Below are 12,225 nucleotides of genomic sequence, written 5' to 3'. Positions count from 1 at the left end.
TGCTACAGAATTGCTACCTTGACTCAAATGTTGGCGCAATTTCCATTGCTAAGCTTATATATACTTTTTCCTATGTATAATAGAAAATTTTTTGTATATATATATATTGGTATTTTGACAATTTATCTTTGGTGATGAACTCCAAGTCTTGAAAGTTGGAAGGCCTCCTTGCTATTAATCTCTAGTTCTTTTTAATTCAAGTCCAGACTGGATAAACCACTCCAGAATTTTATTATACTGTATATCCAATCAGAAGAAACTAAATGAACTAAAAGATTACTTTAGCCCAGAATCTGGGGATTAAATTTGGTGAATTTAAAATACATAATGACAAAAACACCACTCTAATGAGGCACAAAACACTACAGTGAGCATTTATGCTACAAAATTATTAATGTTGCTCTGTGAAAGTAAACACAAGTTGTGAGGATGAATTTCACCTTATATACTAAAAACAGTACGGGGAACAATTGGAAAGTTAATGTTAGCTATTTTGATGACAGCTGTTTGAGTATTGATGTCTGAACATACGGAGTAAAAACCAGAGGGCATGTTTTGTCTACATGCTAACTAGCCTTGAAATGGAGCGCTTTTAAAATTCATGGTAAGGTGTCGGTTTGTTAAGTTTCCAAATACTAATTACCAAATCCTGAATTGACAGCACTTTATACTGAAGAATGGCTTTATAAATATGTCCTGGTGACAGTTTCACACCATTTCTCCCCACATTGTTCAACCAAACACAGTTCCCATTAATAAAAAAAAACAAAAAAACAAAAAAAAAAACATTGGGACAAATAATAAGTTCACGAATCTGGAAATCCTTACCACCAGAGTCTTAAAGCAGGTAATTATTGCAGCAGTGCAGAGCTGTGCACACTATCCTGCACAATGCCACCCCATGGTCACTCTTCTGTCTGAAACCAGAAGCCTGTCTGATGCCTGAAGCTATCTTAATTCTCACTAAAAACTATGTAAACAGATGTTACATTGAAGGAAAACTACTCTTTTCTGTCTTTCAAGGTAATTCTAGCTTGAATAGCAAATGACAAAAAGAAACTGATAGAAATATTTCTCAACCAACTGTGACAGCTACTTTCATTTAGTCATCACATTTTGATTGTTGTTACGTCTCAAGAAGCAAGACTTTCTAAAATGTCAACAAAACATAATAAAAGGGCAGTTTATATATTTCATAATTAATATGTCATAGAAGTCTGGCATTGTGTTTTGTCTCGACAGACATTTCTTTGAATCAGTTTGCCGACTGCTTGAGACTTCCCAAATACCTAACAGCTAGGCTGACACAGCAACTTTTTAGATTTATGGTGACATTGAATATTTTTTCTTATGACTTCCCCTTAACTTTCTTTTGGGTGGTTCCTGTTTCTTCTAGCTCCAATTCTATTGACTTATTAAACCGTGTCACTAATTATTCTGAAATTTCGAAAGCTATGGTGTTTCTAGCTTTCGAGTTTGAGTCATAAACAAATGATTTTGTTTATGACGCAAACTGTGGAAAAAGTATTGCTCATTCTTTTTTTTTTCAATGCCTGCAAACCTCAGATTCTACTGAGGTTTGCATGCATATTATGCAGGTCCAATAGGATGAATTTCAATTTTAATGAATTTTAAAGATGACCTATTATGCTTCCTTGAACAGGTTAGGGAAGGTCTGTGGGCTACACAAAACATCTTCATTACATTTTGTTCAAAATCATTCTCAGAAAACAATATTTCACCGGATCACTTCTGTTTGTTTTGAGATGCTTTAGACTTAAATCTGTTTGATAAGGACTATGGACAAGAGATTTCCTCCCAATCTGGCAACTTTGGAAAACTTTTGCAAAATCCAGTGATCAAACATTTGTACATCTTGCAATCATATGCAATCGAGATGTTGTAGTTTTTGCTTTTTTTTCCTAGTTTTGTCCCCTAACAGGTGTGTTTGTTTTCTAATTAAAATATTCAGGAACTATTTCATATTAAAGTTTGGGGAGAAGCTTTATGAATCATGGCCTCCTCAGTTAAATGATAGGAACTAATTTTTTGTGCATTTTTAAGTTCCACAGTATTTTGCATGAATATTTATACATGCATGTTGAAAGTATGCTGAATTAAATTTGTTTTTAAGAGTTCCTTTTGATTCCCTGTTTTGTAGCTACCCTGCATGCATGGATTACGTCTCCTGAAATATTTCATGCTCTGATTTTACCTTCTGTTCAAGGTGTGCTCTCCGAATGGAAACCTTCTGCTCAAGTTTCTGGAGCTCTCGCTCATGTTGGGTCTCCATTTGGGACTTGGTTTTCTTCTGGTAGGCATCCAGGAGCTCCATCTCTTGCTTCAGCTGCTGTTTTAGAGCTTGGATCTCACCTTCCTGCTCCGCTTCTAGTCGCATCTGGAAAATTAAACGATTGGGGGAAAAAAAAGTGAGAAATGGGAAAAGCTGGTGTCCGCGTTATATATTGTCAAGCTTCTGCTATCCAAAAGATGAAGAATAACGGAGGTTTTGAAATTACGATACGACGTACCGCTTGTGAGGCCATCAGATTGTTGATGCTCTGTTCGTACTGCTCAGCCAGTACAGCCAGTTTCCGTGTCTGCTCCTCCTTCAGGTTCTTCAGGATAGATTTGTGGTCGCCTTTGTTAGACACTTCCAGCTGGTGGTTCCTAAGAGCCTTGTACTGCTTGTTCTGCACCTTGCAAGTATCCTGAAACTGTTTTTTGATCTGCATCTCTAGGGTCTGTGAAGAAGTAAGGGAGATATAAATCCCAATTAGCAATGAAGCTTAAATAAACAATAAAGAAGTAAGCAGAGTTTCTCAAATACCTTGAGGTTTCTGGGCTGCTGCCGCTGCTCCAGGGTGTGTTTTCTGTGCAGTTCTGTCTGTCGTCGGCTGTTGTACTCCTCCTGGTTTTCCAGCTCGGTCTGGTGCTGCAGCCTCAGGAGCTCCACACGCAGCTTCTGCAGCATCTGCAGCTGCCGGTGCTCCAGGTCCTGGGTGGACTCATCCTGCCGGATCATCATGGCATGTTCCATCTCCTTCTGTGTCCTCTTTTTGTTCAGCTCCTGCAACACGATGTTTCAGAGCAGTTTTGCATTTTTCATCCCTCGTGCACTTATTTATTCATGTATTTATTCTCAACATTACATTTCAGAGCCATTAGTTTTCGGTCGTGACAAGCCCCCTCGACAAGATGACAAAATTCGACATCTGAAACATAAATTGTATGTTTTCGCTTCTTACACTTTTGTGTTTTTAATCTATGCTGGTGGTGTACCATTTTACACCAATCCAAGTTAAATGCACAAGGTTTTCATGACAAGCTGCTCTGTTCGCATATTTGATGATTTTAACAAAAAGAATTGAGAGCAGAAATGTACTGCAGGAATGTTTTAGCAGGTTTACCAAGACAGACAGGAATTTTCCCAGAAACTGTAAAGCAATCACAACGCTCAAGTTGCAAAGAGTAACATGTGAAAGGTAACAGAGAAATATTATCCTGTGTACCGCATTAAAGTTAATGCAAAAGTTAAACAAATTACCAAGAAACTGCTTTATCTGATCATTTCATGGAATTTTGTCGCAGACAATTTCTCAGGAAACAGAAAATATTTCCCCTAACCCAGCAGCAGCAGCCTTCACAGTCTGAATGCCGAGTGATGCACGATGACAGAAAGTCCCATTACCTCTCTTAGCTGCTCCTGTTCAAACTCGTGCCGCCTGATCAGACTCCTGCGTTTGAGGGCCCGACAGCTGCGGTCGTAGACCAGCCTCTGCTGGGCCAGCAGGTGAGCTTCCTCCTCAGCCTGGGAGTGCTGTATTGTTTCTTTGTACCTGGACAGTCGTTCCTGTTTCTCTTCCTTGGTTGCACACGTGTCCTCACTCATCTCCTGCAACAAAAGCACAAACAGGACCGAAGGTTGGAGATGTCGTCAGCAGAATTCACTCACGAATGTATCTGCTGCTGGTGATAGTTACATCCTTGATCTTGTCTTTGCAGAGCCTGTATTCCTTCTTCTGGCTCTCCAAGAAACCAGTCAGCTCTTTCTTTTGCTGAGCAACAATCTGTTGCTGTATCCTCCTCTCCTCTGCTGCAACTGATTTCATCTGTGAACAGACAACGAAATAATCACGCCATCCTGAACGTGCTCACGTTCCTACAGACACAAACGAGGCTTGAATCACTCCTTTAGTCTCCTGCTCATTCATAACTAGCTGCTGTTTATACCTCTTTATCCGTCTGAGCAACATGGCGTTTGGCCAGCCGTTCCAGTTCAATGTAAGTGTTGTTTGCATGAGTTTCTAATTCCTTCTGCAGCCTGAGCATGTGCTCATCCATCTCGGCCTTTAGCCTGTTCTCCAAGGCGATCAGCTGCTTCTGGTGCTGTCGCCGCATGCGCTTATACCCAGACATCTGCTCCCGCAGCTCAAAGTCCTGCTCATGCTCCTGGATCTACCTGATGCCCTGGACAGGAGAACGCAGGAAGGAAAAGAAGCTGAGCAGGCGAAAACAAGGCACGCAAAGGCAAAATAAAAACGTTCAAACGTAGCCGTCACATTCACCTAACAACAAAAAGAGAAGTGGGCCATAAACTAGTTGCATAAGTGTGTAAAACCTCAAACTAATACTCTCTGGAAGTTTTGATTCAACTTCAGCTTTCAGTCTTATTTAATGGAGTTTAATCATCATTGCCCACTCTAGCTGCAAGATTTTGAGGAATTCTCTTCCTCGCAGTCCCCCTTTTGTGGTTCCATATATTTTCTGTCAAATTTAGCTCTGAACTCTGGCTACATCGTTCTGCTCGGCCTCCATGTCCAGTTTCCCTTTTGTTGTTTCATCAGCTTAAAGAGAATGTCCAGTTTTTGCAATGTCTTATCTGTCCAGATGTACATGACTCTCAGCATTGTGCCATTTCTGTCCTTCTCCTGATTGATACAAAATCAGGAGTAAAATAACATAATTCTGAGACTTTATAAATAGCTAAAAGACGCAAATAATCTTACTGGGACAGCTGAACTTTTATTTGGGTCCGTTTCATTGTAGTTGATCTCAGTTGTGACGTAAAGAAGATGCAAAGTTGAAGGTGAATTAAAATCTGCTTCAACAAAGTATTTGTGGTTGTGCACAAATACTGGACAATGATGATGTAATTTCTAAGAATGAAACTGCATGGTCTTTTCAAAAAGTACATATAGTTTATAACGCTGTTATGTGATTTATAACAGGTGCAAGATTACAAGCTTTATGAGCTGCTTAATTGGACATCATTTCCACCAGAAGAAAATCTTGGTGTTTCGACAAAGAACATGGTTAATGTGGCTTCATTACCCTGACTGAGCAATGTGCAGCAACTTTTTTAAAGCAGCTTTGGCAGAGTTACACTTTTAATTAAGTCTTTAAATAAGTGTGTGGAATTTTCTTGAGCCTAGAGCGTTTGTCTTGTGATTTTTGTGTTTATTTTTAGTTTTCTCTTTCTGTGCTAAGTTCCTTGGTGTTTGGTTTTGGGGTTGATTATTGTTTCTGTTCCTTGTTATTGTTTGACATGTTTTGCAATGCTCTATTCTGGTCCCTGTGTTCGTTGTTGTTTGAAATGTGTTTCTGTACCTGTCCATTATTTAGAATTCCAGCTTCTGCAACTATTCTTGTGATTTTGCATACGGCCCTCTTAGATCAGTATCACTCTTTTCATACGGATTTGTAGTTTCTTTGAGTCTCAGTTCTGCCCCTATAGTGTTAATTATTCATTTTCTCTTCCTCTCCCAGCTGCACCCTGTTAGTAATCAACCACCTGCATTTTGTCTACTATCACACTCCCCTGTGTTTAAATTCCTGGATTTTTTTTTTTTTTCATTCTCCATTTACCATTATTGTCCTCCGGTCCCCTCATGCTTCTCTGAGTTTTGTAAGTCTTCTTGCTGTTTCATTATTAAAATTCTCAATGCGGTCTCTGTACTTCGGCCTTTTTCAAACCTCACTAATCGTGGGACTCGATCAGTGTGTTTACATCTTCTTACTGCTTTCCTGCTTATTGTCACAGAGTTGCGTCCACACAACTGAAAGTAAAATGGTTGTGTTCAAAAATGTAAGTGTAAAAAAGAGGAATCTAAAAAATGTGGCCTGCCTTTGTATGTAGTCCCCTTTACCCTTCTGCTCCCAAATAATATCCAGTTCAACCTATGACCTTCTGAATGCCCTGTAGAAAGTGTCATCCTTCGTGTAATTTAACCCTCATATAAATAAAGCTGTTCTGTGAAGGCCTCTGTTTTGTTAGAGAAGATTAGTGAACAAACATCATTAGAAAGACAAGGGAACACATACAGGTCAAGGGTAGCAGGGTTGAGTAGTTTAAAGTAGAAGTAGATAATACAATTACATCCCATCTAAGGGTGCACTGTTCAGTTTTTCATCTAACAATAGAAATAACTAACAACTAAGAAGTCGAGCTTAAAGGGTGAAACATTAACCCTGAACAGACCACCCCCCACAGTGACATGGTGGTGGCAGCATCATGCTGTGGGGAATTGCTCTTTAGCAGGAACAGGGAAGTTGGTCAGAACTAAAGGGAACATTAAGGAGCAAAATCCATGTTGATTCTGGCGGAAAACAACTCTGAACCGTCAGTCAGAGCTACATGAATCCAATAGAGGAATTGTGGGAGTTCTTCTAAAATTGACAGCCAAAAAGAAAAAAAAATCCTTAAAGACCTCAGTCTATAGTCATATCCTAAAAAAAACTCGACAAAGAACTAACTCATGGGAGCTGAACACAAATGCACATCAGAGCTAAAGAAGTGAAATTTTCCCTCCACTTCACAACGATGTGCCACTTTGTGCGGGTAAATCACATCAAAGCCCAGAAAAAGTGTCAGCTCTGTTGACTAGAATCAAATTTTGTTGCAGTATTTTCTCCTTAATGCCAGGTTTGATGAACAAAACAATATTTGACAAAAGGCTGATCAAGACACCTCTCTCCAATCAGAATAGCAGGAATATTTTAAATGACACCTTTCACATTTGATAATAAAAACCAAGACGGCTGTGACTGAAGGCATCTGGCAGATATTCGTCCGTACAAACGCAATCCACACACATAAAAGCGCAGGCAGAGTGGAAACTAAAAATGAAGGAAGGGGGTTGAGGGGCGGGCGGGGGGGGATCTCATCCATTAACTGGATCTGGTTGCCATGACTACAGATGTACAGCTGAGAACACAGACACTTGCGCGCGCCCGTGCACGCACGCGCGCACGAATTTTCATGCAAACGGCGGAGCTCCGGCGCGCAGCGTACCAAAGGTGCTGATTTGATGGTGGTGATGTGTTCACAGATCTGGCAGTCGAGAGACCGACTCTGGTTAGATGTAGGCCGCAGCTCTGGCCTGGCGTCCCTGTGCACGGCCTCATCCCTCACGCAAGCATGGTCCTGCAGGGGGGGAGGAAAAGGAGGAGATAGTGGGGCTGGGTGCTTCCCAGGCCCTCCGCGCTCGTTTTTCCCGCTGGAGCTGCTGTCAGTGCCGAATCTCCCCGAAAGCAGCACGCATCCAGCGTTAAATGCATCCTTTCCGCTTCTTGCTCCCCGGCTACTGCGTGCAAGTCCTTCCTATGAGAGAAAAGGGCATTGCCAAACCAATTGCAGGCAACGCCGAAAGGAGCAGCCTCTGGATGTAGTCGTTCTCTCTCTGGCGTCCTCCTCTTGGAAAACAGGAGGAATTAAACGGCTCCGCTGGATGATATCGAATTACACAAAGCCTACCATGGATAATCAGAAAGATACCTCAGTGATGTGTCTTCCTGACTCTCTTCTTTTCCGTTTCAAAATGCAGGAGATATTTGGGAGGAAAAATGGTTCCCCTGTCTTCCTGTGATCGAATGTGGTGCCATGTTGAAAAACACTTGATTCTGATAAGGCACATCCAAACATGATTTTTCCACGAATGTGTCGTTCAGCGATCCGCTTGTATTCCACACGAATTTCTGCCCTACATTTACAGCGCACTTGGTCATGGTAGGTGGTTCTGGTGCCTTCTATTCATCTCTTTCCTCTGTCCCTTTCCTACACTCCCCCTTCCTTTAAAGAGACACAACAGTACAGGCGCCTCTCAACAAGGCTGAGGTAATTTCTAAAGGGATCTTTCTTTTCTTCCTTTAAAAAAAACAAAAAAAAAGTCTTTTAAGACGTCTGTAACATGAGAAGAATAATGTTTCATGGTGTAAGTGATTTGCAATATAAAAAATATTTTTTACAGCTTACATACCTTCATTGTAACGTAACATTGTTTTTCTTAAAGATCAAATTGGATTATATGGAGTCTCAACTACTGTCTGACTACTGTATTATAAAGAAAAAAGTAGAATAAATGTGATCTGATTTCTAAAAACATGTCTGAATAATACTGACACAAAACTTTTCAACCTTTGCTTTTTTCAGTTTGAATGTACAAACACTGGCAACATAAATGTTTTCACCATGATGATTGTCATTAAAGTTACACAATTGCTCGTAATAACCAGATCATAAACAGTTCCATAGATTGTGAAGTAATGAGAGAAGAGATTTTTAAGATGTTGCTTTTCTAACATCCTGTAACATGTAGCTGTGCTGCAGTGCTAACACTAGCTTGTATGTATATGAGAATAACAAGTGGAACTGAATTTGGCTGCGTTGTTTTAATCTCTGACTTCTGATGTGACGGTGAAACTGCAACTTTTTAAACTTTTGCTTCTTCTGCTTCGCTTTATTGGTTGCCATTCCTGACGTATGTTGCTATGTCCTTAAACTACCACAAGGGGACAGGACAGTCCTGTGACGTTATCTCCTTCTGACCAGTGACATGTTGAGAGCCTGTATTTAATGTCCAGAAATCGGGCATAATATTATGACCACATAAAGGTGTAAATGTGCACCTTTTTCATCCAAAACTACCTTGAGCAGTTGAGGATTGGACTGGACCAGAACCCCAAGGATGCGTTGTGATGTCTGGTTTCCATGATGTTTGACTTGACTGACTGATCTGAAGTTGCTGCTCTTTTTATCACCTCATGCTCGTGGTGCTTAACAAACCATTCCTGGGCTGTTTTTGTTTTGTGTGCAGGGTGCATAACCCTGCTAAAACAGGCCAGATTGACCGGCATTTTGACCTTTACTGGTCTCAATCAAATGCTTTCACTATCCCATTTTTATGATTCACTTCTGAGGGAAAATGTTCACTTGCTGCTGATATTATGAGCCATGATGAAGAGATAATCAATGTTATTGACTTTACCCATAAGTGATCACAATTTTATGACTGATTGGTGTAAATGGTTAGCATTGTATAAGAAAACCAAAAATAATAGTAGCAATAAACCACACATATCAGACACCACAGATGACTGAAAGCCTGATAACTTCCATAAGATGGTTGCAAAGGTTGCCTTTTAATTTTATTCTGATCAATGAAATAATATTTCTAAACAATTTTTAAACAGAAGCCACCGCATTTTTGCTTTTGAACCACTGAGATGTAGTATTCCGTTTGACCACTAGATGTCAGTGTTGACCTATTTGCAAAAACAAAAAAAATACAGAAAATACACACACACTGAAACACAGTTATAAAAAATATGTATTTTTTTTGTCTAATTTAGATGCCAGAAGCGTTTTTTAAATTATATTTGTAGATTATCTTATATCAATTCAGCATTTTGATGATTATTCACCCCAAGTTTGGCTGAAAAAGTCAGAAAACTAACCTAAATTATTTTTTGCTCGAAAGAGGAAAGATTTGGGTTAAGTTCTTCAAATTTAAAAACAAAAATGTTAAAATAGTCTAGATGCTTTTTAAGTTACGATATTCAAAACATGCAAACTTAGTAAACAATCATTAAAAGGTTGACGCAACAATTTATTTCTTCTTTTATCACACAGCCGGGTCTTTAGCTCACTTCTCTCCGTCTTCTGTCTGTTTGATCTGAACAGGAACAACAATCTCACTGCATGGGTTGCTGACAGACGCGCCAGAGACGGGAGCCTCTACAGACAGGACTCCATCAGACAGCGCCGAACTGATGTGCTGCAAATCTGCTCCCTGTGGCAACCTTAAGCAGACACAGTTTGTCAGTTTATAACTAACAGAAATACTTCACATTTGACGTTGTTTTGCTGAGTGAGACCAAACAAAATGCACAAATAGTTTTTTTTTGTCTGTTGTATACTTTGCATCAGACATAAAATGCAAAGTATTTTATGTCTGATCCAAGTAGACATAAATCCAAGTAGAGATTTAGATTTCGAATCATTTTTATTCGACCACACAGTTTGTTTCTGAGAGAAAAGTTAATGAAAGAAAAAATTGCTGCATGTTATTGACATATGAAGATATAGAGCCTATTGAGTTGTTGATACTCCTTTCTCATTTTTGCCTGCTTCTTTAACTTGATTTTTATAGTTCATTTGTCAACATGTTTCATGAACAGATCTAATAATCAGTATAACGTGTGAAATACATTATACTGTCAGACAACTTACTTGTATTTACGACTGAAGCACCTTGAGACCACTCCATGCTTATCCTGCCTCTCTTCATGAGTTCCTTGACAACAAACCGATTTTTCAAAGAATATCAACGTTTAAGAATAATATTTTATTGCAGTTTTTGCAAAGATTTCATCAGAAATGTAATTTTAAACCAAGCAGTACTTTACCTGATATTTGCAAGTACCCGTCCTTGGTTGTGATTGTTATCTCTTCTGGTGTGAAGTGATTGACATCCAGGGTGATTTTCCAGCAGTTCTGTCCGGTTTGGATCTCTGACACGCCACACGTTACCTGTGGCATGTCCTGCTCACCGTGGCAACTGGTCAACGGAGGCAGAAGAGGGGACTGGACGTACCCCGGCCAGGTGAAAGAAGCAAGCCTCTTCTTTGCCCAGTCAAGCCAATCGATGTCACCGGGCTCCAGCAATGGAGGGAGCCCAAAGTCTTGAGCAAAGATGCGGCTCGGCTGGGTCCAGTTCGGGAAGGGCTCCCAGGTCACGTCTCTGCGGAAGATGGGACGAGGTAAAAGTTTGTTCTTCTCAGCCATGTCCTTGAGCTCGACAGCTCCTGCAGCTCCAACACTGACAAAACAATAGAGCAGCTGTAGTTTATTGCTCACATGTAACAACAAGTGAGGAGGAGGTCTGAGGAGGAAAGCTACTCTGAGGCATGCAGTGCTGAACACACACACTTTATATATATATATGTATATATATATATATATATATATATATATATATCCAGCAGACTCAATGTTGCACTTGCACAGCAGAAAGCGTGATGTAAGACATGAGAATGACTTGATATATGGTGAGTCTAGGTGATGCTCCTCTGTTGCCCCGGTGGGTGGAAGGGACAATGCTAATTATTTGTATTTATAACTCTTGACTCCTACTGGAAGCAGCAAGCAGCCTGTTTATTCAGCTCTGGCCTCTGCAGTCTTGTCACATACTGGTGCTCTTTGTCCACAGAAACCACTGCAGTCTGTTATGTGAGGGAACAACGGCTCATTTAAAGTCGCACAGTAAACAAACGAGTTACTTCCACTCACTAAGCTAAACACTGAGCTTAAAAGCAACAAAATAAGATGATCTCTGGACAAATAATTTAGTCAAAGAATACCCAAATGCACGGCTAAAGTTGTGTTCGCAGCCCGGACAAAGTGATGGATGAAGGGATTGGTGAATTCAGATGGCAGCGAGGAATTTCACAGGCGCATCTTTGTGGGTGACAAGTTGTTCAAGTAATGCAGTAAGCATCTGCAGGCCTTTGGAGAGAAAGGTATTTATTAGTGACTTAATATCTGAAGCTTTCTCAGTTATGCTCAAAGGTTAGGTCAGATAAACGGTGAGTACTTGTCTGGTAAACACGTTCAGTGAAGCAAAGTGCAGATGAAATTCAAATCTTTTTCAAATTTATTTTTACCAAGCATCTTTTGTTTGTGTGGTGTTCTGTTTGTGAGTTAAAGCAGTGCAGTACAGGCCTTCAACAAGAATGAATAAATTGTTAAACGTTGAAACTAAATATCCATGTGTAAAAACCAAACAAAAATACTTGAATTAAGTTAGCACTTTGAAATGCCTTGTTGCTAAAATGTTTTATATAAATAAACTTGATTGATTGATTGATTGATTGATTGATTGATTGATTGATTGATTGATTGATTGATTGATTGATTGATTGATTGATTGATTGATTGATTGATTG

At 39.9% G+C, this 12,225-nt stretch overlaps 2 protein-coding genes across 2 annotated transcripts in view; both read right to left on the bottom strand.

Moving 5' to 3' along the window:
- LOC103473905 (serine/threonine-protein kinase TAO3) overlaps window positions 1-8,264 on the bottom strand; it is an 11,136-nt gene extending 2,872 nt beyond the window's left edge. Inside the window, 8 exon segments of the mRNA XM_074186867.1 lie at window positions 2,216-2,398; window positions 2,532-2,744; window positions 2,831-3,070; window positions 3,692-3,895; window positions 3,984-4,112; window positions 4,234-4,470; window positions 7,295-7,603; window positions 8,259-8,264. Of these exon segments, the coding sequence (XP_074042968.1) occupies window positions 2,216-2,398; window positions 2,532-2,744; window positions 2,831-3,070; window positions 3,692-3,895; window positions 3,984-4,112; window positions 4,234-4,470; window positions 7,295-7,603; window positions 8,259-8,264 (1,521 nt within the window).
- A 1,134-nt stretch (window positions 8,265-9,398) lies between these two features.
- Window positions 9,399-11,220, bottom strand: LOC103473747 (heat shock protein beta-1-like). The gene is made up of 3 exons (XM_008424204.2): window positions 10,687-11,220; window positions 10,511-10,574; window positions 9,399-10,080 (listed from the first exon to the last, which is right to left on the bottom strand). The coding sequence occupies exons 1-3, from the start codon at window positions 11,063-11,065 to the stop codon at window positions 9,924-9,926; spliced, it is 600 nt and encodes a 199-aa protein (XP_008422426.1). The 5' UTR covers window positions 11,066-11,220; the 3' UTR covers window positions 9,399-9,923.
- Window positions 11,221-12,225: the final 1,005 nt, after the last annotated feature.

This window comes from Poecilia reticulata, linkage group LG12 (genome assembly GCF_000633615.1).
Source record: "Poecilia reticulata strain Guanapo linkage group LG12, Guppy_female_1.0+MT, whole genome shotgun sequence".
NCBI classification, from domain to species: domain Eukaryota; kingdom Metazoa; phylum Chordata; class Actinopteri; order Cyprinodontiformes; family Poeciliidae; genus Poecilia; species Poecilia reticulata.
Note: the sequence above shows the minus strand (reverse complement) of the source record. Positions and strands in the feature narration are given on the sequence as shown.